At 36.1% G+C, this 27,824-nt stretch overlaps 1 protein-coding gene across 1 annotated transcript; it reads right to left on the minus strand.

Moving 5' to 3' along the window:
• LOC109831773 (T-complex protein 1 subunit zeta 1-like) lies at positions 15,113–24,566 on the minus strand. Its single transcript, XM_020399184.1, has 15 exons — positions 24,333–24,566; positions 24,197–24,260; positions 23,981–24,116; positions 22,433–22,584; positions 22,288–22,335; positions 21,934–22,026; positions 21,041–21,147; positions 19,153–19,267; positions 18,987–19,073; positions 17,172–17,376; positions 16,966–17,060; positions 16,474–16,542; positions 16,284–16,391; positions 16,087–16,205; positions 15,113–15,628 (listed from the first exon to the last, which is right to left on the minus strand). Exons 1-15 carry the CDS (start codon positions 24,464–24,466, stop codon positions 15,553–15,555), a joined length of 1,608 nt encoding a protein of 535 aa, XP_020254773.1. The 5' UTR covers positions 24,467–24,566; the 3' UTR covers positions 15,113–15,552.

Consider the following 27,824-nt stretch of genomic DNA (forward strand, 5'->3'; position numbering starts at 1 on the left):
GTAAAATTATCAAAAAATGTAAAAGTTAGTGTTACTACAAATGTTTGACATTTGGTTAAAATTACGGGTTTCTAAAACCGATATAAGAGAGTTAATGGTAAGTAACATTTTTTAAGCTTTTCGTGTAATATTGATATTGAACTTTTTACTCTTTAGAGGTAACGATGAATGATCGAATCGTAATTCTTTGTTCATATGATGGGAAGATTAACTATCTCGAAAATAATATGTATGTTTATGAAGGAGGTGTGACGAAGCCGTTGTTTATATCAAAATCGTGTACTTTTAATGAATTGGTTAATGACTTACACAAATTTACATTAACCAACTCACGTGAGTATCACCTCAATGTTCTTTGCAATTATCCTGTTGTGGAGAACAGAACAAGCGACATTCAAATCTTAAGTGACTATGATATGGGTCTCATTGGAGTATTGCATCACGAGAAGCGTTCGATGAAATTATTTATTAAAAACATCAGAGAAAATTGGGCAAATCGGTGAATCACGACGGAATATACTCCCGCATGTTGGAGGACCTTGAAGTTGACTCCGTCAGCTTTTTATCTCTGCAGCAAGATGAAGGCTGGACACAGTCACAATACTTGAGCGGTCCTTCACATTTGGGCACTTCAAATGCTTTCGATACTAACATGGTCCATCAGGATGATAATGCAAGTGTCGAATCCGAGGATGATGATGAGAGGATGGCTTACAAGTTAATAGCATGATGTGTTTGATAGATTGTGATGAAGGGGACAACCAATATATTGACGGATGTTATACTAACAATGAGTATGTCGTGTTAGATGATCAGTCGCCCGATGAACTTTATGGAGAAGAATGGATTGATAACTCCACGATGGAAAGTATTCTTATCAGCACTAATATCGTTGATGATACACAATGTGGGAGTTCTCATTCAAAAAGGGGGATCTATTTGAAAGTAATGGGAAATGATTCATGCGATTCGTTTGTGGGCCATACAAAAAAATGTCAAGTTTAGATCAACAAAAAACAATGCAACAAGCTATAATGTGGTTTATTTTTACCGCGAAGATGACAAAGAAGAAGATAGTGGTGGGCACCATGACGACAATGTGAAATGTCCTTGGAAGCTTAATTCACGCTTGGGTGTAAGAGTAGGCGGGCAATTTAGAAAGTCGCTCTTACAAAGTCAATATGCTAGTGGATCATACTTGTACGTGCACTTGCAATGTACTGTAACTACAATGGCTTCCTTGTTCACATGTTGTCGCGACTTGCTCTGATCTACAGGGTAGTGTGAGGATTTCACATTATGAATTTGTCACAGATTGGTATTCAACTTACAACTATCAACAGACGTACAAAGAGTGTTTTCGTCCACCATATGATAGTCAACATTGGGCACAAGACGGGCCACGCATATTACCTCCTTTGTATAAAAGATCAGTTGGGCGCCCTCGTTCCGTACGAATTAGAAATAGTATGTATGACGATCAAGAAGGAATTAGGAGGGAAAAAAGTATAGTAGATGTGATCAACCGGGCCACAACAAAAGCAGATGTCCATATAGGATTAGGCATTGATTTCTAATTTTAATGTTTATTCCTACGTGGCATTCGTATTTATAATATATAACCTTCTAATATTAATCCTTGTTCCCATGCGACATTTATTTGTTGTTGTAGACATCAAAAATTGCTTATAGGTTCCCGTACACAGCTTGAGACAAAGAGAAAACGAAGAACGTCGATATCCGAGTCAAAGAAGATCATCTGATGCCAATGGGAAGCAAAGGAACGCGCAAAACAACGGAACAAAGAAGCAACAAAGCGCACAAATCGACAAAATGACAAACAAGACACAACCAACGTGTCTTGAAACCCGAGACAGACACTTGTGTCTCGGGGCCGAGGCTGAGACACAAAAGTGTGTCTCGGGGCCGGGACAGAGATATATGTCTCGCATAGGCAGATTCATCTGAAATATGTTTTTTGATAAAATCTCAGGATTCGTGTTGTCCAGTACCTCCCTAACTACTTTGGGATCATCCTTAAACGTGGTAAAGTCGTTACTAACTGAAGAGACGACCAGATCACGAAATCTTATCCAAAAACCTAGCATCTGAAGCCTATAAATACATCCCTGGGGCCCCTATGCACAGGGGATCTGGAATTTTGGACTTGGAGGCAAAGCTCTAACGTTTTGAGAGCATAACCCATAAATTTTAGAGAGGGAGAGGTGAGATCTTGGTGAATTCCTACACATAAAGAGCAGATTTTGAGAGATCTACAGTCTTTTCATCCTTCCCTTGGGATTAAACGTTATTTTAATCTCGAGAAGAGAATTTATCTCGTATTATTGAGATATTTACTTCTGTTCTTGTATCTAAAACAAAATAAGAACAGCGAGCCTTCGTTCCGATCAACCCGGGTCTGATACTCGGCGGTCCATGGATTAAAGTGTCCCCGGCACAGGTAAAGATCTCACGCAAGCAACGACCGATAAATGATCATGTGTGTGTTTCTAGGAAGTCTTCATTTATTTTTATTCATGTAAGAAAAGTCTTATAAAAAGGCTCCTTCTTTTGAATCTATGTAAACGGTAAACGTTATAATGGATTCAACAATGAAACTGATTTTCGACGCAAACATTTGTAATATGTAACATTCTAATATCAATCCTTGTTCTCATGTGACATTCATTTTTTGTAATATGTAACCTTCTTCTTTGAATCTTGAATCTTGAATATGTTAAATACATATGATTAAGTCATTCAACAGAAATATCTAACACATTCTTTTTTAATATTAATCTCAGACACATCTATTATAGATTCGGGATCGATACATGACGACTGTTGGCCTTCTTGTTTTGATGATGATTTACAAATAATTTATACCTAATGTTGTTTGTCTAGTGTTTGTGTTTTCCTATGTATTATAGACAAACAACGTAGTTGGAGGTTGGATGGATTGCGCCATAACGATCATATCAAATGGAGGTTGGCGGATATAGTGGTTGAAGACTTGCAATTCAAAGTTGAAGATCCAAGTTCAAGCTTCATCCGCATAGTGTACCAAGTCAAGCATATTGAAGATCAAGATCGGCTTGGATAATCTAGCTTAGGTTTTATATTATGTATGTTAGATACTCTAAGCTCAATATCATATACACACATATTTTATTAGTTTCCTTGTATATATATGTAGTCATATATATATACAACACAAGTTTTGGTTTTCATGTTTATAAATATGAAATTACATATTTCATATTTATTATTGTGATTTGGCTTAACTACTTAGATATGAAACAAATATTACATATTTCATATTTATTATTGTGATTTGGCTTAACTACTTAGATATGAAACAAATATATTTTCATATGTTTTATTTTCTTTTGTATTTGTGAAAATACTATATTCATTGTTTATAGACTTCATAACAATAGTTTACATCTTTCTTCAAGTCTATAAAATCATTTTGTAAAGTTTCAAAACATGGTTTAGCCAAAATATCAAAATTCATATGTTTACATTTTTATGTTTTGGACTATTCTGCAAAATGATGATTTTCACAAATGGGAAATACAATTTAGAAAATTCTTTTTGTAATATGTTCATTTACATGTTTATATACATTTCCCAAAGTTTTATTATTTTTGGACTTTATTTGTTAATTTTGAACATATTTTCAAAGTCTCAAAAATCTGCTTTTAAAACCTGTTTTCTATAATATCAGTTCGCGGTCGACCGCCACGGTCGACCGCCATGAGTTCAGAAACTCATTATTTGTTTTTATGGCTCGCGGTCGACCATGACGGTCGACCGTACGTAGTCCAGAGACTTTCGCTGTCGACCGTCGCGGTCGACCACTTGTTTTTTTTTTGTTGCTCGCGGTCGACCGCAGCGGTCGACCATCGAACAATCAAATCTATTCTAACGGCTAGTTTCCAGAGCCGTTGCTGTATTGGTTTTTTTGGTCTTTTTCTTGGTTTTCTCTTGGCTTTGGGGTTTCATATAAATACCCCCTTATACCTCAGTTCTAATAGCAATCCAAGAATTGTTTTAAACAAGTTTTAAAAGAGTTTAAGTTTGTTTAGTTTGTTTTGGGGGTTTGCTGTTACAAAGAGGAGTTTGCATCATCTGTTGAGGTGTTCATCTTTAATATCGTCTCATCCTCTCTTTGTGTTTATAGAGAAGTTTTCTAACTCTTTTCTCTAGCAATATTATTATTTGATTTCCATATTCTTATTATTGCTAGTTTGCTATTTAAGTTAGATTTGATTTTACTCATTGTTTACACACACACCCACTTGAGCTTATTGTATTTTCATACATAGTATATTTGGGTTGGTGAGAGTTGTAACAATTGAGTGTGAGCTTTTATTGTGTTCTCATCCATATTAGAGAACAATCATTCTTTGTATTGTGCTTAATCGTGAGATCACTTTGTAATACACTTGTACACCGAGAGGAGTGTGTGGTGAGAGTCGGGGATCGTCCCAAAAGGAGTGACGTCGGTTGACAAACCTAGGGAGAGGTTGTAACCGAGCACTTGAGGAAGGCACAGCTAGGTTCAACACTTGTGAGGGTGTAGAGTGGGTTTACAAGAGTGTGAGTTGTAGAGTTTTTGGTTAGCTAGAAAACAGAGTGTGTAGAAGTTACGGCTTCCAAACCGGATTGTGATAGTGGATTTCTCCCCGAGAGTGGGGAGCGGAGACGTAGGACGGAAGGTCCGAACTCCGTGATCATTTGATTGTGTTTGTGTGTGCCTTGGCGTTTATTCTTATTTGTGATAATTGCTCATTTCGTCATTGTCTCACTATTTAGTTTGTCCACTATCTAGTTTTGATTTTTACGCTTGTGTTGTTTATATATCCTTGCACATACATTGCCTATATCTCTTTGTTAGGATATATCTTGTTATTCATTTTGCTTATCCTAGCTCATATATATTGTTGTATTTCATACTTGCTAGGACAACTTGTTAATAAGTTTTAATTGGCATAAAATCGGATTAGATTAGCATAAGATCCTAATCACCCCCCCTCTCTCGGGTCTAACAACGACGTTTTGTACCTTCAGGCAAATCATTATTCACACCATATTGGCTTGGGACATGTAAAATGTTTTTTGTATATATATTCCTTATTTTTGGTGCTAATTTTAAATTTTCTCAATATACTTAATCAATTTTGTTTAATGTGCAGCCCGTACCAGATATCACCATGGTCGATCATTCATAGAATCATTCGGGTTGGGTCATTGAGGATGAGAGAGTACTAGACTTGATAGCTCAAGCCGGGTTCCGAGAGTGTTCAGCAGTGAGGTATATTAGGCTTGACTGGTCCCTTATCAATGTACTGATTGAGAGGTGGAGGCCGGAGACCAACACCTTTCATATGCATATAAGGGAGTGTACTATTACATTGCAGGACATAGCCATCATACTTAGGCTCTGCATCGATGGCCCGGCAGTTACGGGCTGATGACCATAATTGAGCTGAAGTATATGATAGACTTCTTGGTCACGTTCCCGACTTGAGGAGTGTGCGATGAAGCTATCACGGCTTTATACGACATTTATGGGAGATATACCAGCTGATGCCACAGTTGAGACACTTTAGTATCATGCTCGTGCGTATATATTACACATGATAGGGTGCATGTTATTTTCTGATACGAGTAAAAATCTTGTACATGCACGATGGTTGCCGCTGCTAGAGGATTTTGGTGTATGCGACAGCCTATCATGAGGTAGTGCGGTGTTGGCATACTTATATAGAGAACTAGGTAGGGTCTCCTTGATGAAGAATAAAGAATTCAAGGGATGCTACACATTGATACAGACTTGGTTATGGGAACATATTCATATTGGAAGACCTACTTTGCTTGTACACTGTGACCTACAGTGCTAGTTTCCTTTGCCATACAGGTGTTTGGTTCAGAAATTACTATTTTCATTGTCTTGAATCTATTACAACTTCAGTCGTTACAATAAACTCAAATAAATAAAAAGTTGATCTTTTTATAAGATCTTCTTACATAATAAAAATATAAAGATTACAATTCCTTCAAACAACACACAACAACAGTTTATCTCCTGTTGCTTGCGTGTGATCTTTGCCTGTGTCGGGGTTTATCCGTGAACCACCTATGGATCGGATCCGGTTGATAGAATTATTAATCAGAGCTCTCACTTCACAAAAGAAGCAATCGCTGAAGTATTGATCTCGACCAAGAAAAATCAATACTCTTTTTAAGATTAATACCAAGTCTAATCTCAAGGAATGTGGGTACGGGGCTTCAGATCTCTCGAACTCTCCTTCTTTATGCCGAAGAACTCGCCAAGATCTCTTCCTCCTCTCTAAAATTTGTGGCTCTTAGCTCTTAAGTTTGGCAGCACATCCTCGTCTTGATAATAATTTGCCCCCTGTGAAAGAAAGCCATAGGCTCGTATTTATAGGGGTTCGGATGCAGGGTATTTGGATAAGAATGAATAATTTGGCCATATCTTTAGTTGATAACGGCCTAACCACTCTTAGATATGATATCAAGTCAGTTGGAAAGCTTAGGAACAAAGAAATCCTGAGAAAACTATCAAAAATGCATTTCGAGAACTTCTGGGCGCGAGATAGTTTGGGGTGTCTCGCACACGTGCGAGACAGTTTGTACTATCTCGAATATTTTGGCTCTAACTCTCCAGTCCGATCTTGGAATGAGGTATTCAATATAAGTTGGAAAGCAGACGAAAAGACCTACAACTTTTATATTTTGATATTCTCCAGAATCAAATCGCATCATAGTAAAAAAATTTAGTTCTTTGTGCAAGACAGTTTGGGGTGTCTTGCACATGTGCGAGTCAATTTGTACTATCTCAGATATTTTATCTTTAACTCTCTCGTCCGATCTTAGAATGAAGTGATTCAAGATGCGTTGGAAAGATGACTAAAATACCTACAATGTTTGCCTTTTGAGATTCTCCAGAATCAAATCGCATAATGGCCAAAATTTCAGTTCTTTGTGCGAGACAGTTTGGAGTGTCTTCGATATTTTGACTCTAACTCTCTCGTCTGATCTCGGAATAAGGTGATTCAAGATGCGTTGGAAAGCAGGAGAAGAGACCTACAACTTCCCATGGGCGATACACACATGGTGTAGGCGAGTCACACATGGTGTTTTGCCCCTTTTGGGCGAAACACCGCTCCTGGCTAAGTTGTTTCTTCGTTGTTTTGCCGTTTCGCATGTTACGTTGACTCGCACGTTTCGCCGACTCGTTTCATGTGCTTGTTAGCTTCTCTATAGTATTAGATAATCCTCTTTGACTTGGATAATGATGTTCATCGTTTTTTCTTCGTCTCGAGCTACGTGCGGGGACATATAGGTAATTTTTGACGCCTACAGATACCCCCTCCAAAGTATTTCAGCCTCATTCTTTTATAGAGGAGGCTAGAATACTTTGGATATGATAGGCCATGTCTTCAACCTCTTCAGTATTTGGTCGAGGAGATCACGTAGAAGGACCTGTGAATTGCTTCAATTCTTGACTTATTCAGCCTTCAGTCTATTCAGTGTTTTGTCGAATAGATAAAGTTTTTCCGACGTTACGTTTATCGTCTGACCGTTGTTGAAGTCTTGAACTAAAGTTGGTGTGTAATTATTTGAACTTAGTTCTTGTTATTGAGTTGATGTTGAATTGATCGTCTTTATCGGAAGTTAGTATCTGAATGTGATTGAACTCCCTGAATCATCCTTTAACCTAGAAATTTTATCATGTGCCTTATTTTGGTAAAGTTATCGATGCGTTGACCGGCCTCGACCTTCACTGTAACGTGTTGATTGGCGTTAACCCTTGTTGTAATGCGTTAACCAGCGTTAACATAGTTTATACTCGTACATTTACTGGAGTCTACACAGTTTAAGCTCTTAAGGTATTAAAGCGTGGCGGTCCCAACTGTTGGAACTGTAGGACCAACTGTTAAAACCGATTCATCTGCAGGTATGGATCTTATCCTGAATTTGTTGGATGATCAAGTCACGAGACCAACTAATGAAGCTGATGCGTCAGTGACTTTCGCATATATAGGATTTTTGGTAAACCCTCAGCCATCAACGAGTCTGATGAGCCTTTACCGACTACCGTTTGAGTCGGGCTAACATACATATTCTTTAAGTCCGTTCCGCATGTAATGCTGTGCTAAAAGAGTTAAACAAGGAGGGCATTTTCTTCGCTTCTGTTGTAACTTTGATTCATTAGTTTGTAGTAAACTATTCTTATCAATACAAACGAAGTCCCCATTTCGGAAAATCAAAATTTACACCTACACTCCTTAAAGCAGATTTTCGGCCTTCGGGGTGTTCGAGGAACGCGTAGGAACTGCTCCCTGGATACAACAAGCCTAAGCGGAGTAAGTAGCACGACTTCTCCACTACATCGAACCAAACTTGAGAAGAACACGCTCAAAAGTATGCAATGAAAGAAAAGAGAGAAGGTTTTTGATTTTCGATCTGTTGACAAAGAAGGGGGGGGGCCTTCCTATTTATAGGCTAATACAAGGGTACTGTTGGAAATATGAATTAAAAAAATCAGAAATTGTTTACTGATTTTTCTCCAGTGAGAAGCTCCACGTTCAGCACGAAGCCAACTGAGTTTGAATATTTCAGCAACTACTTGCTGATATTCCTAGTGCACAAACCAATGACCAAGTCCATTATCAAATGGTTAGGCCCAAGTTGGTTTTTTCTTTTCTTTTCTTTGCGCACATGGGCTTCTATTATACCCATTTCTAAATCATTTTTCATTCACAATTTTCCAACAAAAACATACCCAGGTATCCAAATTTCCAGTAGTAACAATATTATGCCTTAAAATTACAACATTTTGGCCATTTTCCAAGGTGATTGTGGAGACTAATCCTAAATTACGAGCTTCCCTCCGTCACATTCTTCAAGAAATCAATCAAAACCGTAAAGTTCACGACTTTTGTGCAAAAAAACCTGAATCGAATTCGATCCTTGAATACCTGTAGGTGACGAGAACGGGGAGGGGCCGGTTCTTGATGAGGAGCTCGAGATCCCTCCTCGGTTCAAAGACGGCGAGGTGATCGATCCTGAGCTCGGCCACGTCGGCGCCCTGAGACCTCGCCGTCGACATCTTCCCCGCCATCTCCTCCGCTGTCTTCGCGATCACCGGCGCGCACAGCAGCGTTGACCCGAACTTGTCCGCCATCACCCTCTCTCTCTCTCTCTCTCTCTCTCTCTCTCTCTCTCTGAAGCTTTAAATGAATAGAGAGAGCGAGCGCGGGTTGGTGGCGGCGATTAATCGGGAATTACTCCGCAGAGCGGAGGTAGGCCGCCGGGTGGGGCCCACGGGTTTTGAAGAGGGTAGGAGGGAGGGAGTATTTGTCTGGTTGCGGGCGAGGGTATTTGCGTCTTTTCATTGATCTCCGACACTTGTACAGTTGTACCAAACAAATAACGGTTTATTTTGCCCAGGAATCATCTTTGATTATCAAATTATACACGGATAATCTTTAAACGGTTTCTTTTATTGCAATCAACCACGAGTCAAAAAAAATTATTATTATTTTTATAATTATTAGTTATCAAGTGCTAATTATATTAGAGGGATTATCTATAAGCCTACAGCTTTCGGTTCTCCATAAAGATTTGTTGCACCGATAGCATATCTGTAAATAAATTCCTTAAAAATAGCTCTCTCATCTCTAGATAGAGAGATTTAACGTTTAGGAGGTGTTCCACATCCAAAATTGTAATTAACTATAAGTTTAATTAGTTAAAAAAGTTATTTTAGGAAATACAATTTAGGAGAGAAACAAAATTTAAGATTAGTTAGAATTCTCAAACTAACTAATAATTCACGTTGTATTTTTTATCGGGTTATCATGTAACTCTCTGTACTTTCCATAGCAAAAAAAAAAAAATCTCTGCCTTCAAAAAATCTCTCCGCACTTTCCGTAAGAAAAAAAATCTCGCCGCCTCCAAAAATTCTCATCAACAGATGCTCCGCACTTTACATCAGAGATTAATTGCGCTTCCTATATGAAAGGTATCCCCATATTTTTTCTTTTAATTGCTCCGCACTTTCCATCATATTAATTCCACCATATTAATTGCTTCGCATTTTCCATCGTTACTTCTATTGGACCTATCTTTCTTTCAAACAGAAGCCCTCTCAGTATTAGGTTTTTAATATTTACTCGCAAATATAACATGTACAGACTAATATAACCAAGTATTCTTGACCATATTCACCTATGGGTTTGCATATGAGCTTTGTTACAGTGACCCAAAATATGGGATCAATAGGGGGGACAAGTGAGGTGTCCCCCTCCTATTGGATAATGAGTTGGCCATCATTAACAAACTCAATTTTAAATAAGAGTTTGACACCTCACTTGCCCCCCTATTGGTCCCATATTTTGGGTCCTTGAGGAATTTTTCTTTGCATATTTAAATTCAAGTAACAAACTCAATTTCAAAACTTCACAGTCACCCAATTCAAATGCTTCATTTTGCATATTTAAATTCAAGTAACAAACTCAATTTCAAAACTTCACAGTCACCCAATTCAAATGCTTCATTTTCATAAACCACTAAAGGGTCGACAACTCAATTTCAAAACTTCACAGTCACCCAATTCAAATGCTTCATTTTCATAAACCACTAAAGGGTCGACAACTTAACTATGCTGAAAGAGCAAACCTTTCTCCAACTCACTGGCCTGTAATTCTTATTACTTGTGACTTACATATATTGGGTGTTTTACGAAGTTATGATAGTTATCATATAAAATACATAGAATTTTGAAAATATATCACCCCACATGAGATCGTTAACTCGGCTTCTTCCTTCTCTCTTTGATTTCTTTTCTTTTTTTTTCTTTTTGTGTGGCGGAGCAAAGGCGGTAATCCCCTTGGTGAATTTTCTTCTTTCGTTGCGTTTAGCGGTTTAGGATATAGAGAAAGCAGGTAGAAAGATAATTTGAAAGACTAAAATACCCTTTTGTTATGTTAACTCATTTGTTATTTTTGTTAATTTAAAAATTAAAAAAAATTCTATTTTTGGAGCACCGAAGCAAACCTCTATCTATAAATAGGATAGGTGGGATCAATTATCGAAAAAATTAATTAAAAAGTGGATATAGGTGGTTGATTGCGATAAAAAAAACCTTTTAAAGTGATTTGTATATAAATTAAAAACCAAACATAATTTCTATAGAATTACTCTATTTTAAAGAGGGTCTCCATGAAAAAACTAAATAAGGATGAAAACATGTAAATTGTCATATGTACATTGCATGTCCGTTTAAGTTAAAATCCATTAACTATAATAGTTTGATGAAAAAATATTTATGATGATTTTCATCTCATTTTACTTGTAGAATGTTAATAGAATCTAAATTGGTCGCCTGTTTATGTAAGGATTTGGAGGAGATAGTGTAAAGATCCCCTCACTCCCTTCTTTAAAGAAGTCCCTATATTTTTATTTTTGACAAAAAAAAACTATAAGTTTTACCTCTCTTTTCTAAGAAGTCCTCAATAATTTTTTTCCGCCCTATTCTTCTAAAAACTCCTTAACTTTTAACCTTCTCTTCTAAGAAACCATCAAGTCTTCTTGTTAACTTAAGGTTTCGTTGTCAAGAAAAAGAATGATGGGGGTTTCTTGGAAGAGTGAGGCAAAACTAGGGGCATGTTTGTCAGAAAATAAAAACTTAAGAGCTTCTAAGAAAAGATAGATAAAAATTATGGGCTTCTTTGTCGAAAATAGAAAGTTAAATTCTTCTTAGAAAAGAAGAGGGGGGCTTTGGACTATATTCTTCAAGGATTTGGGTTGTATACTTACTTACCCTTAGTAATAAAAAAAATTAAAAATTTCTCTTAGAAAGAAGACTAGGCACCAAAACAATTTATATACAAATTCGCGTAATGTGTCTTTTCATGTATTAAGTATATGCTCTATACAAAATTCTAGGATGGACATCGCTGAGCCTCATGCCTTCATTATTGATACGAGCAATGTATATTTACAAGTCATTGACTGAAGTTTTACTGAGAAAGTACACATTCAAGTTGCTGGTTATGATCTAAATAGGTCACTGAACTCTAATGCAAGTATTTAGATATGGCAGGTCAGAGGCATGACAACACAAATTGACCCCAATTACTATATTTTTTAATCTAAAACTAAAAGTCAATCTATCTTCTTCTTCTTTTTTTTTTCCATATAGAGCATCCAACAATAAAAGTATTCATATAAAGCATCCGACAATAAAAGTAGGTACACACCTACACCATGGTCCACAAATAATTGTCAACAATTATTAACTTTAAACCATACTTGTTAAGTTTTAGCATTAGATATTAACACTATTCATTGGTGGTTAAGTTTCACCGATAACTATTACGTTTACGTTAATAGCGTCCAATGAATATTAAGAATTTCAATGAGTAGTTGTTAAAGACTAATGTTTACAGGAAAAAGATTGCAGTTGCAACTGAAATCAGGCCTACAGCAAGTTTTGGTACATATTACAATTTCATAAAACAGCTTGAACCGAGGATGAAGCAGCAGCACTGGATGTCTATGAGGGTTGCAATTTTGAGCATTATGTGATATTTAGGCCTCCAGGAGGGGGACAAGTGAAGTGTAAGGGCAAATCAGAAGCTAGAAAAGGGTAAAGAGAAAGAATCAACACAGAGCATGAGGAGGCATTTTGAATGGTGACTGGAAACTCTTATGAATCAAATGCAGAGAATGATATTCAGGACTTTCTGCTGCTTTAAATTCTATATCAATGTGAAAAGATTTGGTGCCCTAATAGTAGTGCACAAGGCATCCCAAGTCTGTTGTTTTGATATATGAATAGCTCCCCTTGTGCTCTCTCTTTACCCCCACTATATCTTACTATTATCAATCATCGGTCTATACTGCGTAAGGAACTACTTTTGCATATCAATAGGGTGGATTTTTGCCGTAAATTCAACACAAGCTGCAATTGGGTCGCTATAAATTTGCGAGATGCTCTTGATTGATCTGTAGTGTTACTACGTTGCCCACAAGTGTGTTCATTCACAAACTTCTTGATAGAAAGTCTCATTTCGTTTTTAATAGGAGAGTCAAACAACATCCAAGGGCAACTATATGTTTCCTTATATCAACAAATAATTCGGATACAATTGGATTCATTCTTTGCAAGTTCATAATCAAAATCTTTTGCTATAGCATAGTATTGCAAAGCGAATCTTAATTCATCAATACTTTCAATTTGCTGACCCTTTTTCAGTTAATATAGTGCTCCACACTTGAGGAATGTTGGAAATGTTGTTAAGAATGTCATCTGATCTCATTGCATTCTCACAGACAAATAATCATTCGGAATCCTCCCTAAACTAGAAGTACCAGTGAGAGTAGTATAATTATATTCTGAGTTCAAAGAAGTATTACTGCTGCACAAATTTAAAACCCAGACAAATTACAAAAATCAATACAAAAAATAATAGCAAATATAATATTTTTTTCTTAAAATTATTAAAAAAAATTATAGTTAACATGTGATTACTAAAACTAACAGCTATCTAGCAACCTTAACTACTAAGACTTAAAGTTATTATGTAATCGTTAAACCTAATAAGTATTTGCTGAACTTAATAATTAAGGCCTATAGTTAACACATAGCGATTATAGCTAACACATATCTGATAAGCTTGACAACCAGTAGTTAACATGTGAATATCGTATGTAACGTTAAACCTAAAATCACAAAGCTTGCATCACAATAATCACAATTTTAACCTAAGTTTAACGATTGCTTACATTTTAGGAGGAACTTTCTCAGTGTTTACAAGAATAGAACCCTTTATATCAACAATAGCTTGCATATGGATCTCCAAACAACCAATTTTGGATTATACTCCACCATACGCCTCAAATTATTTTCTTCTCAATCACAAAACTTAGATTGGGTTCCTTTTATATTTATATAAATCATCTTGTGGGACTTTTAACATATCAGCCACATCGATTTCAGTTCAAAAAAGGTTGTTGAAGAAGTTACCATCGAGAATATGGCTTTTTCACCCAAGGACACCATGCAAATGAGATTTTTTTCTCACCACAAATATGGAGGGGAACTACGATGAATAATGGAGGGAATTTTAGGACATAAGGGGATTGTTGAATGTTAAAGAACAAAAATCCTAACACCATAAATAAGAGAATAACATAACAAATGAGATGATAAAATGTTAGAGAGACGATTGATGGAGGGAAATCCCCCTTTTTACCCCTCCAATTTCACCATCGTGTCATATTTAATGCGATCCTTCACTGCTAGCCTTCCTCTCTCTCCGAATTTAAGCTTTTGGGGCTAAGCCACATTTTGGGTTGGGTTTATCCAGCTAAACAATATGGAAAATAATTATGTGGGACTGGGCCACATACATCTTTGGGGCATTGACACAAATTTTCCGTACATAAATACAGAGAGAAGAGCAAGCTTATTTCGGTGTGTTTTAATTTAGGACAAAATAATCATTTCCAGGTTAAAGTATTGGTGAACTCTCAAGTTGCCCCGTAAAATATTAATTTATGCTCAATGTGATCATTTTGTGAGCTTACAACCAAATATTTAACATATTAATTACATGATAGTATTTTTTTTACATTTATGGTATTTTCTGCAATCTTAAAAATGATTTTTTTTAATTCATAATAATAGTTAAAGGGTAAAATGTTTTGGGAGAAAATAATTAAAAAATATTCTTTTAGTTAGGAAAAGAGTGATAAACTGATATAATAGCCCATGAAGAAATGCAAAAAAATATTTTTCGTTATAAAATTGTTAAATATTTGATTGTAGACTCACAAAATGACCTCATTGAAAACATAAACATAGTTTGAGGGCAAAATAGGTAAATTGATACTTTAACGGATGTGAGAGTTCAGCAATACCATCTAAAAATGTACAATTGTCAGGGGGTAAAATGTACTCTTATATTCACAATTAAACACCATCTGAAAATGCTGTAAATACCATCTAAAAATGCCACGTCCACGCAGATTTTGGATAACAGCAAGAGAGCCTAGAACAAAAACGATGTCAGTGTTGTTGCATCTGAATTTTTTGTAGATAAGGATATGGATACAAAATAAGCACGTTGTTCGCATATTGAAACCATCATCCCATTACAAAGAAATTATATCAATAAAGCCCCCACGTAGTAAAAACAAAAACGTTTTTTCCTCCTATGGCAGGGTTTTTACATGACACCATATGATCACATTTAAAAGTTCAACAATCATAAAATCAAATGCCACAGCCAACAAGCACTACTGAGCAGTAAGGCCCTGTTGGTTTGATGAACACAAATCTCATTGAAGAAGCACATGATACTTTCAATTCATCTTCATGAAGCACTAGATAAAATTTTCAAAGGTGTGCAAATACATTGGGAAAGATTTTGTCCTAACGACAAAATTAAGAACACACCATATCAAACCGAGAGGTAACGAAACTATTGATTTGCTGCAAAAAGTGATTTAACTCGGTTTCCTCATGTTGCGACCAGCTCGGATCACTTCATCCACCAACAGCAATTGGGAGGCAATAACTGGCCTGCAGTGCATGTAATAACAGGCAGTTACAAATTGCAAGGTCCACCAAATAAGTGAAGGTAAATTTCACAAATATCCAAAAAAATCTAGCCCACTTTGAGATAAACCCCAAAAAAATTGGAAATGACGCTTTAACCCACAAAGGTAATCTGAAAATATATTCAGAAAAACGAAAAAAATTTAGGAGGTCATCTAAAAATGGGTCAAACTTCTTTGTTTGGGCCCTTGGGGGCGAGGGGTTCTTCCTTTTTTTTGGAAATATATTCAGAAAAACGGAAAAACAAAAAAATTGGAGGTCATCTCAAAATGGGACAAACTTCTTTGTTTAGGCCCTTTGGGGCGAGGGGTGTTACTTACTTTTTCTTTTGGTTTGGTTTTGGTTTGGGTGGGGGTATGGAGAATTACCCAATAAGTAACAAAATTTTGATGAAGTTATGAAATGTTAAAACATTTACATACCCTGAGTTTATAATTTGGCGCTTCACTGAGTAGTTGTCAAAGATGCCCTCCATGCGTGGATCAATGGGCTCCCCTGTTTGCTGGTTCAAACCCACAACATTTCCCCTATCGTGCTCTCCCTAATAATTTTTTTTTTGTTTATTCACTTGACTGGTTGAGAACAGTATGGTATAAGTAATTAATCAAGAGAAATTTACCGTGAGAGCTATGATGACGTCTTGTGTATCGAGGCCTGAGTTCTCTGCGAGAGTCTTGGGCACAACAAGAAGCGCATCAGCAAAGGCTTCAACACCAAGTTGTGCACGCTGGTAGATGATAGAACTTGTTTTTAATTAAGGATTCAGAAGCAAAAAAATTAATTGAGAGGGACTCGAACGTATGACTTACTCCTTGAACAGTTTTCTTCACATTGGTGATCAGATGTTGTCTGGCTGCAACCTCAAAAGCCCCTGCACCCTATATAATAAAAAAGGAAAGGAGCTTTGCTTCAAGGAATCGGAGCTCAAAATGAATTATAAGGAAGCAGTATGATTAGTGCCATTACTGAAAATGTTAAAATTTCTGTAAAAAAGTTCTTCCCCAGTTTTATTGTCCAAACATTTTCTTTAAAAGATTTATTAATTTTTATTTTCTTGGAATCCGCTTTTTTCTAGTTGCTACAGAAAATGAAGAAAATTTTGAAAGGCTTAAACTGTTAAATGTTTTAAGGTACAGAACTACAGATAAGGGTGCATTTCATTACAATAATTATACAGACACGAGAGCTTAAGTAGAAAACATATCATTATAATGAAATCCAAACAAATAACCTTGAAAGAAGAATAGCAAATATTGATACTGTTTACTTTTTAGAAAGAAAATGGATGACCTAATTCTCACCAGGACCACAGCCTCATCTTCAATTGTATTCTTAACGGATCTAAGTCCATCACGAACAGCATCCTTGATTTGAGCAATTGTATGATCATTTGGTCCTGCAGTTAACAAGGCGGCAAATATAGTGAGCTTTCCCTATACATAGAGAAGTTTGATTCAAATCCAGAAAGTGTGGAGAAAAATAATTAAGATAAATTATTTAAGAGCACCTTTAATTAAGATTGTGCAAGAATGCGGGTTTTTCACATTCTCCACAAAGGTATACTTTTCTTCTCCGAGGACATGCTCATAGACAAGTCCAGCCCAACCAAGAGAATCTTCAGTCAAACCCTCAACAGAATTCACAGCCTCCCCACCACATGCTAGAACTAATCTTTCCATATTTCTCCTCTTCGCTCTTCGGAGAGCAACTATCTGTAAATTGCAAACAATTGCAAACAAATCAAAATCTGTAGATAAGAATACTGACATACGTTTAGAGATATAAGCATGAAAAACTTCTCAGATGTTCTTATTTGACTATGAAATCTCAATGGGTCTTTAATAATTAATAGATAGAAGCATTTTTATACAAGCAGAATGGCAGCAAATTAACTGAAGCTAACAAGGGGAAAAAAGAACTATCATAAGAGTGATAGGTGGTACAGAGAACAAATCCTTAAGGATGGACTACTTTATAAAAATTAACTTTGATGGCCATTATCAATTGTTTATTGCTAGAAAATGCCCTATAATTTGTGAAAGTGCAGAGATCACTTTCCTGTTATGTTAATCCACAGAATTAGAGAACCTTTCCCAGTTAACTAACCATTTTGTTTATCACTAATGCTAGTAAAAGCCGAAAGACTACTAGCAGTTGATCCTTGAAATATTTGACCGCTCGCTGGTCAATGAACAAGATTAAACTCTGATCATAAGAAACCTCCTAATTAACCTGATAATCTGATCTGATTTTAGGTATAAAATAGAGTTGGACCTGAAATTTCTGGACCAAAATCAGATTCAGGCTGAACAAATTGAATCTAAAACACTGGATCTGGATTTGAAATTTTCCTGGCCCATATTATGTACAATCAATGTTTTAAATATCGGTTATCGGAAATATATTGGATGACCAAAATTCATATTGGATCCTAGTTATCGGGATATATCGGGCATAAGTAGTAAAAATCGGAGTGTTACATCGGATGGTGAGCATATATAATATAATGTCTTAAAAAGTAATCTAAGCACATTTAATAAAACATAAACATACTAGTATGTAAATAACACATGTTTAAGATCACTTACCAATTGTTTTTGTTTAGTGGAAGCGAAATAGAATATGATAGTATTGTTTTGTTTAGTGTATGTGGGTCGAATATGGAAAAAAGAGGTTTCTTGTCTCCAAACGCGAAACAGTTCACTTAGAATGTAAATTGTAGAAAAATCGGGTGATTTTAGCCCACGAAAAATCGGCCGATTTATAGGATTTACACCAATATATCGGGAAAAATCGGCTCAAAACTATATGCGATATATTTTTACAAAAATCGTATCGACCATAGCCCAAACCCTATATATCGGGGATAAATCGAAAAAATCGACTTATATTTAAAACATTGTGTACAATAGTATACCAAGTGTGAGTGACACTCTATTTTTCTGCAAAACATGTAAGTCAAATATAGTTGATCTTTTGGAAAGAAAAAAATTCAAATTCTATTGTACCCACATTTTAAATTGAAAACGTGAAACTTAAATTTAAACCAAATATTAGATTTAAATGCCCTAAAGAAGAATATGAATCTGAATTCAGAGCCAATTTTTCTTTTCGGGTTCAAACAAGATTCAGATATTATGGTCCTTGTCACGTTATAGTTCGGGTTTAGATAAGATATTTTCTTATCAGCTCCAGATTTTAATGTCCTTTAGGGGAAGAAGCTCCAAGATTCATATGTCAACATGTCAAAAGCTACAAATACAAATGAAAATTTGATAGCAGCATACGATATAAGAGAAAATCACATGATAGCAACACTAACCCCTGCTCTTGCGAGAAGGTCCAATGATGGAGGATCAATTCCCTTTTGATTGATCACAACGAAGTTTTTGTCAGTGCCAGAGCAAACCTACAACAAAAAAAATTAAATGTGAACAAGTGAATAGGAAATACTTGCTTAACACGGTAAAATGAAACATACTCCAAACCTTGTTTTTAAGTTCAATAATCTTTTGAACTCTCTCGTCAACTTGGCGCCTTTCAGCAGCAACCATATTTTCTCGCTGCTCAGCATTGGAATAGAAAAACCCTGCATTTATTTCACTGAAATAAAAGGTTTATTAGTGGATACAAACAGAGAAGGTAGTTAACAAACATCCTAAACAAAATTCAAAGACCGCTTCTTACACCAGTTGCATAGAGGAGCATAACTCTTTAAAAGATGGAAAAGTTTGCAATAGCTGATATTGGAACAGTATAGAGTTGAAATAACCGCTTAGATGCAGTAATAGACATAGATGTATAACCAGAATAAACTAAAGGTCAAAACTAGGGGTTAAAACTAAAACAACCTTAAGCCTTCCTATGATAGTTCAGTTGCATGTCAATCATGCCCCCCCCAAATAATAATAATAATAAAACAAAAAAAGCAATAAGCACCCCCAACAAAAAAACAACAAAACACACACCCCAAAAAAACAAAACTAAAAATAAAATCACATGTATGCACCAAAAAAATGTGCACGCCAAGAAGAAAATAAAGAAAAAACAAAAATAGGAAAACTCCGACACAGCATAATAGGGATAACAGTAACAATAATAGGCCTGAAAAATGGGATGAGTAGAGTAAGCTCATTATACATGCAAGTTTCTATTATCTTTCTGTTACACTTGAATTTCTTAATATAATATTACTTGTTAAATATCAATGTAAGGATTCAGGCTGAAAACATCATAGCTACCAGAAAAGGCAATCTGAAATAGGTAGGTCGAAACCAAACTAGGATGCCAACCTTCAGTTAGAAAATAAAGATTTTCATCAGGTTGGATCTTCAACAGTCCATAATCGAAAAATGGTTGTTTCTTGACAAAAGTTCATGATCTGTTTAGTGTGCTCAAGAGTATGGCTGCTGAGGCCTTATCAATGTCCGCTTGGGGATATACCAAACAATCATCATGCAAATAGAAAGAGAAGTGACAACTGACAAAGGCTTCATCTCTACACTAACTAATAGTATAATACAATATCCTTCTCAATAGATTCCAACAAAGTTCTCTTAGGTCAAACTCTAGTCCTCTTTGCCACATTAACTTATGATCTTATCAAATCTCCTAATTGGTGCATTTAGTTGACTCCTTTGCACATGAACAAAGCATCTCAATGAATTCTCTCATTTTATACTCCATAGGGCAAACAGTTTAATAATAATATTTCAAACAACCTCCTACATATGACATTTTACTTGTAAGCATGTGAAAGAAATGAAATCAAACAAATAATCAACAAACAGGAGAAGATCAAACATAAATCTTAATTAATTATTTAAATTAACTATGAGTTAGTGACCAATGCAAACAATGCTTTGATATATGACATGACTGTAATTTTTTTCCATGCATTCATAGATTACAACAATAAGAACAAAGCCTTTATCCCAAATATTTGGGGTCGGCTACATGAATCCTACTTTACCTTCCTTTCTATTATGGGTCATCTCCTCTTTTAAGTTAACCATTATTAGATCCTTCTTAATTATTTCCAACCAAGTTCTCTTAGGTCTACCTATAGATCTATTTGCCCATTTAACTGTAATATTATCACTTTTCCTAACCAATGCACTAAAAGATCTCCATTTTACGTGTCTGAACCACCTTAGTCGATTCTCTCATTTAATCGATTCTCTCTCATTTTATCCTCAATAGAAGCAACTTCTATTTTACTACAATACACTCATTTCACATTCTATCTTATAGTGTATACCCACAAGACCACATTCTCATTTGTGCTACACTCATTTTTTGCACATGTTGTTTTTAATTGCTTAACATTTTGATCGATGCATCCATAGATTAAGGAATCAAATTAATTCTAGGTACCTTTTATCGTATTCCAGAGATACATTGCATGTCAAGATATAACAATTTTCCACCCTGCGCTTCATATCTGGGTGTCGAGAACCATGGTCAAGGACAAGACCTTCAACCTTCACGAAAAACACATCTACTTTAGAAGAAGCAAGACAACAAACAGATAGACTAAGATTACTAATTAACCACGTGCAGGAAGGAAAAAGAAAAAGAAAAAGAAAAACAACAAGCAGAGTAGTTAAGGCTACATGTAAACTTGCAAGTAACATGTGCCGGTTTCAACCAATATCAGCCTATACTGGTGGTTATTAGCTAAATCAGCCTCTTTTAGTCATTATTAGCTAAGTTAGCCTGTTTTAGTTGTTGTTAGCAAATATTAGTAGTATCGAATGCTTTTGCAAGATTAAATCAGCTTGCCTAACATCTGATACAGTATGAATGATACATTTAAGTATCAGCTGATCCACCAAACTTACGTAGAAGATTAAACTCCTAAACCCAGGCAAGCTTCAGTGTTTAGCAACTTTTTTTTATTACAAACCATTTCCAAATGGTACCCACACCTTTATCATCTACCCAAGTCCCCAAAGAAAACACTATGTATAAATAATTAACTATAAACAATAAAGAAATGACATAGAACTCTTCCAAAACTACCTCCTCCAAACTTTTCAAACTTTCTTAGATTGATGGGGCCAAAATTGGTTCTGCAGCCTGCATAGTAGCAGTGTGAAAATTTTCAACCAAAAAATTCTCTCTTTATAAGACTCGACTACAAGCTAAAATTTTGCAAGGATGTGAATATGCTTGTGCAATGAATGTAATAAGAACACAACTTCTTTTAATCCAGTTAGGCAGTTATATAGCGGAAACATAAAAGAATAAGAGAAGGAAACTCGTACCAATCTTGTATCAACATCAAACTTGTGTCGCATGTGCATTATCTCCACCATAAACAAATCAATTGGTTCATCATGCTTGCGGATACAGAGCACCTGGCCATATAAAACATGCACTTTATTTGAGATAAAGATAAATAATTGTGTGATACACAAACAACCATACAGTTTAGTGAAAGCATGTAACATAATAAGAGATGAGGACATAAAATAATCAAAGAATTGCCTCATGGGGAAAAATACTTATTCATGCAAAGATAAAATGGAAGTTCACATCATTAATAGAAATTGTGAGAAATTTATGAGAAAATTATGAAAACGAGCTCATAATAATTATAAGTTCAAATCTACACTTACGGCATTAACGACAATATCTGTCAACTGGTCAGCTAGTGTTTCATATAACTGCAAGAAAAAAAAGTCTTGATCAATTAACATTATAGATGCAAGGAAATACTAAAGGGAAAAAAATCATGATGCTAGAAAAGAGAAGAATAAATACCTTCGTTCTAAGAGTTGTTCTTGCAACCATCTTCAAGATCTCTTTATCAGGTGCATCACCCATCACAACAGGTGTTTTAAACCTCTCAAGGAATTCCAGAGTTGCCCTTTTAGCTATATCAAATCCATCTACCAACACCCGCGGATGCATCCCTGGACCAAATTTCACCGCATAAGTTTACCAAACAAAGCAACAAAGAAATAATGATCAATGGCACTGTGATTAAACAAGGCTTTATTCCCCACCTGAGCTAAAAAAAAGCTTGTTTTTATAGGAAAATGTCATTTTTAGGAAATATGTAATTACATGCTCTCCTTTTGGAAAAAATGTTCATCATTTATTTAACAAAAGCGAGTATACACATGTAAAGAAATTGATTTTAAATGAAAGAGGACTTATAAGTTACTAAGCAAAGCTGTAGGCCTTATGTTGATAATTATTTTAATACAAAGTATTGGTACATATAAATTAAAACGGAGTTCTCAGCAAGGAAAGTGCGGCTCTATATGTAACCTGAAAGAAGAAAATGTTGAGGGTAGAAGATGATGGTAACAATTAAAAGACTAAATCATAATTTGAATAATGGGTAAATGATGTCTCGAAGTTCCTTGTGTTTAGGAAGTGTTATTCCTTGTCAGGAAAACGATGAAAACAATGTATGGGTAAGAATATTTCCATTTATAAAGCCAAAAACTCCAGTAAAGGGGCAATTTCGAATTAACCTGTTATTTGCGCACTTCTACTTTCAAGCAACCCAATCTATTGTATTAAAAAAACACAGTTAATCCAAACAAAAGAAATAGGTTGAGCCAAGTCCATACATGAAATCTCTAGCACTTGTATTGCATCAACAGTATGAAACTTTGATAGGTGTCCTTTCTTTTCACCCTTTGTACTTTACCCATCAGCCATTGTGGATCTACTTTAACACCTCACCTTTTCCACTTAAATGCTTTTCCACCCTGCAGTGTCCTAAGAATTATAGATACCATTATCTAAACGTATTGATCCGCAGTCCATCATGTTTATAAGAAGCTCTGAAACATTTTTTCAAATGAAACAATAACATAACGATTGTTTCAATCCTGTGATCCATTGTGGAATTTTCCGTAGGTGCTTGTGTGTAATACTGAAACCGAAGTAAAGAAAAATGGGACAATTGTTTAATCACAAACTCAAGAAGCATCCTTGTATACATCAAAGATTGGGTGATTAGTTCAAGTACCATCACACTGAAGTCCCAAAGCAAAGATGCATATCAGTTGACTGATACTAGACAGTGCTCACAACGAATGAGCTCTTGAAGGACCAACAAGCAAACACGTTCATTTCTTCTATCTAATATACTTTTTAGTTTTGACCCATTGAACCGCATGTTTGTGTGCATGTATCTCAATACCACTAACAATCACCTTGTGATAAAGATAAATCCTAAGGGCTTAACTAGACAGCTTTAAATTTTTAATAATTTTCCTAAAATATATGATAAGCACATCAACTGAAATTGCACTATTTAAACTAAAGCTAAAATTTTAACGCATCACAAACCTTCACCGATGCACCGCTCCGACTGCTTCATCAACTCCCCAATAAACAACACAGTCGACGTCGTCCCATCCCCGCTCGTGTCGTCCTGAGCCACCGCCGTCCTCGCGATCATAATCGCCGTCGGATTTTGTATTTGCTGCCAAGAAAAAGAACACTCCAAACTGACTCTCACAAATTCAACAAGATCAAAACACTAGGGTTTCAAAGATCCACTACCATTTCCTTCAGCAGCGTGTTCCCATCCTTGGTTATCTTAATATCCCCCGCTCCACCAACAAGCCTACCAAAACAAAGATAAAAAACAAGAAGAAAAGAGGGAAAAAATACTGAAAAAAAGAGAGAAAAAGATTACATCTTGATGGTTCCTTTAGGGCCAAGGTTGGTCTTGAGCACATCTTGGAGGCCTCTGGCGGCGTTGATGTTCATGTGCAACGCCGAGGACTTGTTGAGGACCTCGGCGTTAGGGTTTAAGACTCGGATCGACATTTTCGCTTCCGGTGTGCGTTCGTCGATCTAGGGTTTCGAGTTTCGAGTTCCGAGTTCTGATCGAGGGAGAAGGGATTAGGATTTCGGATCGGGGTTTTTGGAGAGAGGAGAGGAGGGAAGTGAAGCTAGGGCTGAGGAGCTTAACGGGTCGGATCCGGGTTTAAGAACAAACGAAAACGGGTTGGATGCTTGGGACTTGTACTATTAATAACCCCCTGATCTTTTCGGTGTTCTCTAAAGAACCTCTCTTGATATTTGCTTACCTTACATAACCCCCCCTGAATTTTGATGTGTCTCGCAGAACCCCCTTGAACTTTCGCCCCTTGTCACCGAATCCCCATATTCATGATTTGCAAATAATTAAACTGTAAGAGAGAGAGAGAGAGATTTCAATTTTTTGGTCATATCAAATTATTGTTTACTCAAGCTATTCTCTCTAGCTAAAATCAGTAAGTTTAATTACCAGCATAATGTAAATAACTCAGATTTTATTTTAAGTTAACTCAAAGCTTGTTGCTGCGAATAGTGTTTACCAATTTTATATTTTTGTTCCTCTTGAGATTATATGAAAAAGTATCTGGTCGGATGTTCCAGTTTATGCTTCCTAGCTCATGAAATTTCTCAATTTTATGTCAAAATTTTTAGTATTATTTAACAACATAATTCAAACCAATATTCCTTTGTTAAAATATAAATAAAAGTGTTTTTTCTAGTATTAGATGCTGAGGTATTTCTTAGTTTTATATTAAGCTCTCAAATATTTATATTTCTAAATTTACAACCCCAAATCAGTTAAGTCATCTAAATAACATGGGAAAAATGTGTCCAGGCCCCAAAAACAGAAACTTCATGTGCTGCAGCCCCTCCTAGTTTTCTCATGTGGTTCAGCCCCTTGAAGTGTGATATTTTGTGTTGCAGCCTCTTTTTAACAATTATTACATGCCAGCTAAGCTAAAATCTCTAAAATAACCTTATCCCCTCTTCTCAATCCTTCAAACCCAGTTCTCTCTCTCTCTCTCTCTCTCTCTCTCTCTCTCTCTCTCTCTCTCTTTAAAAACAAGGGCTTTCTCAAGCTCGTCACTCTGGCCCTCGCCCTCCTCGCCGTCGCCACCTCCGTCCAGGCTCCCAAGCCTCCCCCGAGTTCGCCGCCGCCTCCCCCGTCGCCACCTCCGTCCAGGCTCCCAAGCCTCCCCCGAGTTCGCCGCCGCCTCCCCTCCTCTCCTCCGCTCGACCTCGTCGCCCTCGACTACGCCGGAGTTCGCCGCTGCGCCTGCCACTTTTAAACCCTATAGTATGGTAGGCCGGAGGAGGATGACCAAGAGAAAAGAGTGCATGATGCTCAAGAAAAATGAAAATGAAGGGGCTGCAGGCACAAGGAAAAAAGGTCTAATTTATAAATTATTATTCATCAAGTGACCTTAACATTCCAACTTTCATAAATTAGAACTAACGTTGTATAAATTAGAACTAACGTGGTTAAAATTAGAACTAATATGGTTAAAATTAGAACTAACATGGTATAAAATAGAACTAACTTTGTATAAAATAGAACTAACATTGTATAAATTAGAACTAACTTGGTATAAATTAGAACTAATGTGGTATAAATTAGAACTAATGTGGTTAAAATTAGAACTAATGTGGTTAAAATTAGAACTAATTTGTTATAAATTAGAACTAACTTGTTATAAATTAGAACTAATATGGTTAAAATTAGAACTAACGTGGTATAAAATAGAACTAACTTGGTATAAATTAGAACTAACGCGGTATAAATTAGTTCTAATCTGCACAGTGTTAGTTCTATTCTGTAGCGTGTTAGTTCTAATTTATACCGCGTTAGTTCTAATTTATACCAAGTTAGTTCTATTTTATACCACGTTAGTTCTAATTTTAATCATATTAGTTCTAATATATAACAAGTTAGTTCTAATTTATAACAAATTAGTTCTAATTTTAACCACGTTAGTTCTAAATTATACCACATTAGTTCTAATTTATACCAAGTTAGTTCTAATTTATACAATGTTAGTTCTATTTTATACCAAGTTAGTTCTATTTTATACCACGTTAGTTCTAATTTTAACCATATTAGTTCTAACTTTAACCACGTTAGTTCTAATTTATACCACGTTAGTTCTAATTTATAAAAGTTGGAATGTTAAGGTCACTTGATGAATAATAATTTATAAATTAGACCTTTTTCCTTGTGCCTGCAGCCCCTTCATTTTCATTTTTCTTGGGCATCATCCACTCTTTTCTCTTGGTCATCCTCCTCCGGCCTACCATACTATAGGGTTTAAAAGTGGCAGGCGCAGCGGCGAACTCCGGCGTAGTCGAGGGCGAGAAGGGGAGCGACGGCGAGCTACCGCGACGAGGTCGGGCGGAGGAGAGGAGGGGAGGCGGCGGCGAACTCGGGGGAGGCTTGGGAGCCTGGGCGGAGGTGACGACGGCGAGGAGGGCGAGGGCCAGAGCGACGAGCTTGAGAAAGCCCTTGTTTTTAGAGAGAGAGAGAGAGAGAGAGAGAGAGAGAGAGAACTGGGTTTGAAGGATTGAGAAGAGGGGATAATGTTATTTTGGGGATTTTAGCTTAGCTGACATGTAATAATTGTTAAAAGGGGCTGCAGCACAAAATATCACACTTCAAGGGGCTGAACCACATGGGGAAAACTAGAAGGGGTTGTAGCACATGAAGTTTCTGTTTTTGGGGCCTGGACACATTTTTCCCAAATAACATTCTCTTACCTATTTTTTGTTCATAGTTGTAATCAAAATACGGCTCATTCTTGGGATTCATATATTTGAAAGTGTTGTTTGCATATCAAAGTAACTTAAATAGGTCTAGATGAATATTAGCAGTGTGAAGGTTAAAGGACTCAAAATAAAATTTACAAAGGGTCGAGGGTCTAATACAATAAAAGAACCAATAAAATGACTAAACATCAGAAAATCCTCCTTAACTTGGATTTGATCAAGAAACCCCCTTTCACAACATCCATTGCAATTTTTTACATGGATGAGTAAAATTACATAGAGAGACATTTTTCAACAGTAAAAATTAGGGTTAGGGTTCACATTCTTGACATGTTATTTTGAGAAGATCTTATAGTGAAAGGAGGTTTTTCTGATAGTCCCTAAACCTAAGGGGCTCTCTCTGACTTGAAAAATTATGGGCAGTTATATGATAATTGTGCAAAGTTCAGAGTTTATTTTATATTTAGCCAAATAAAACAGTAATTAACCTACACTAAACCCTCCATGAATTTTCTGTGTTTTCTAGTAAGCCCCCATGACTTTCAAAATCACACTAAACCCCAAAAAACTCTTGCAGAAAACTCCCATGAACTTCGGTTGCACA

This window comes from Asparagus officinalis, chromosome 2, assembly GCF_001876935.1.
Source record: "Asparagus officinalis chromosome 2, Aspof.V1, whole genome shotgun sequence".
Taxonomy (NCBI): Eukaryota; Viridiplantae; Streptophyta; class Magnoliopsida; order Asparagales; family Asparagaceae; genus Asparagus; species Asparagus officinalis.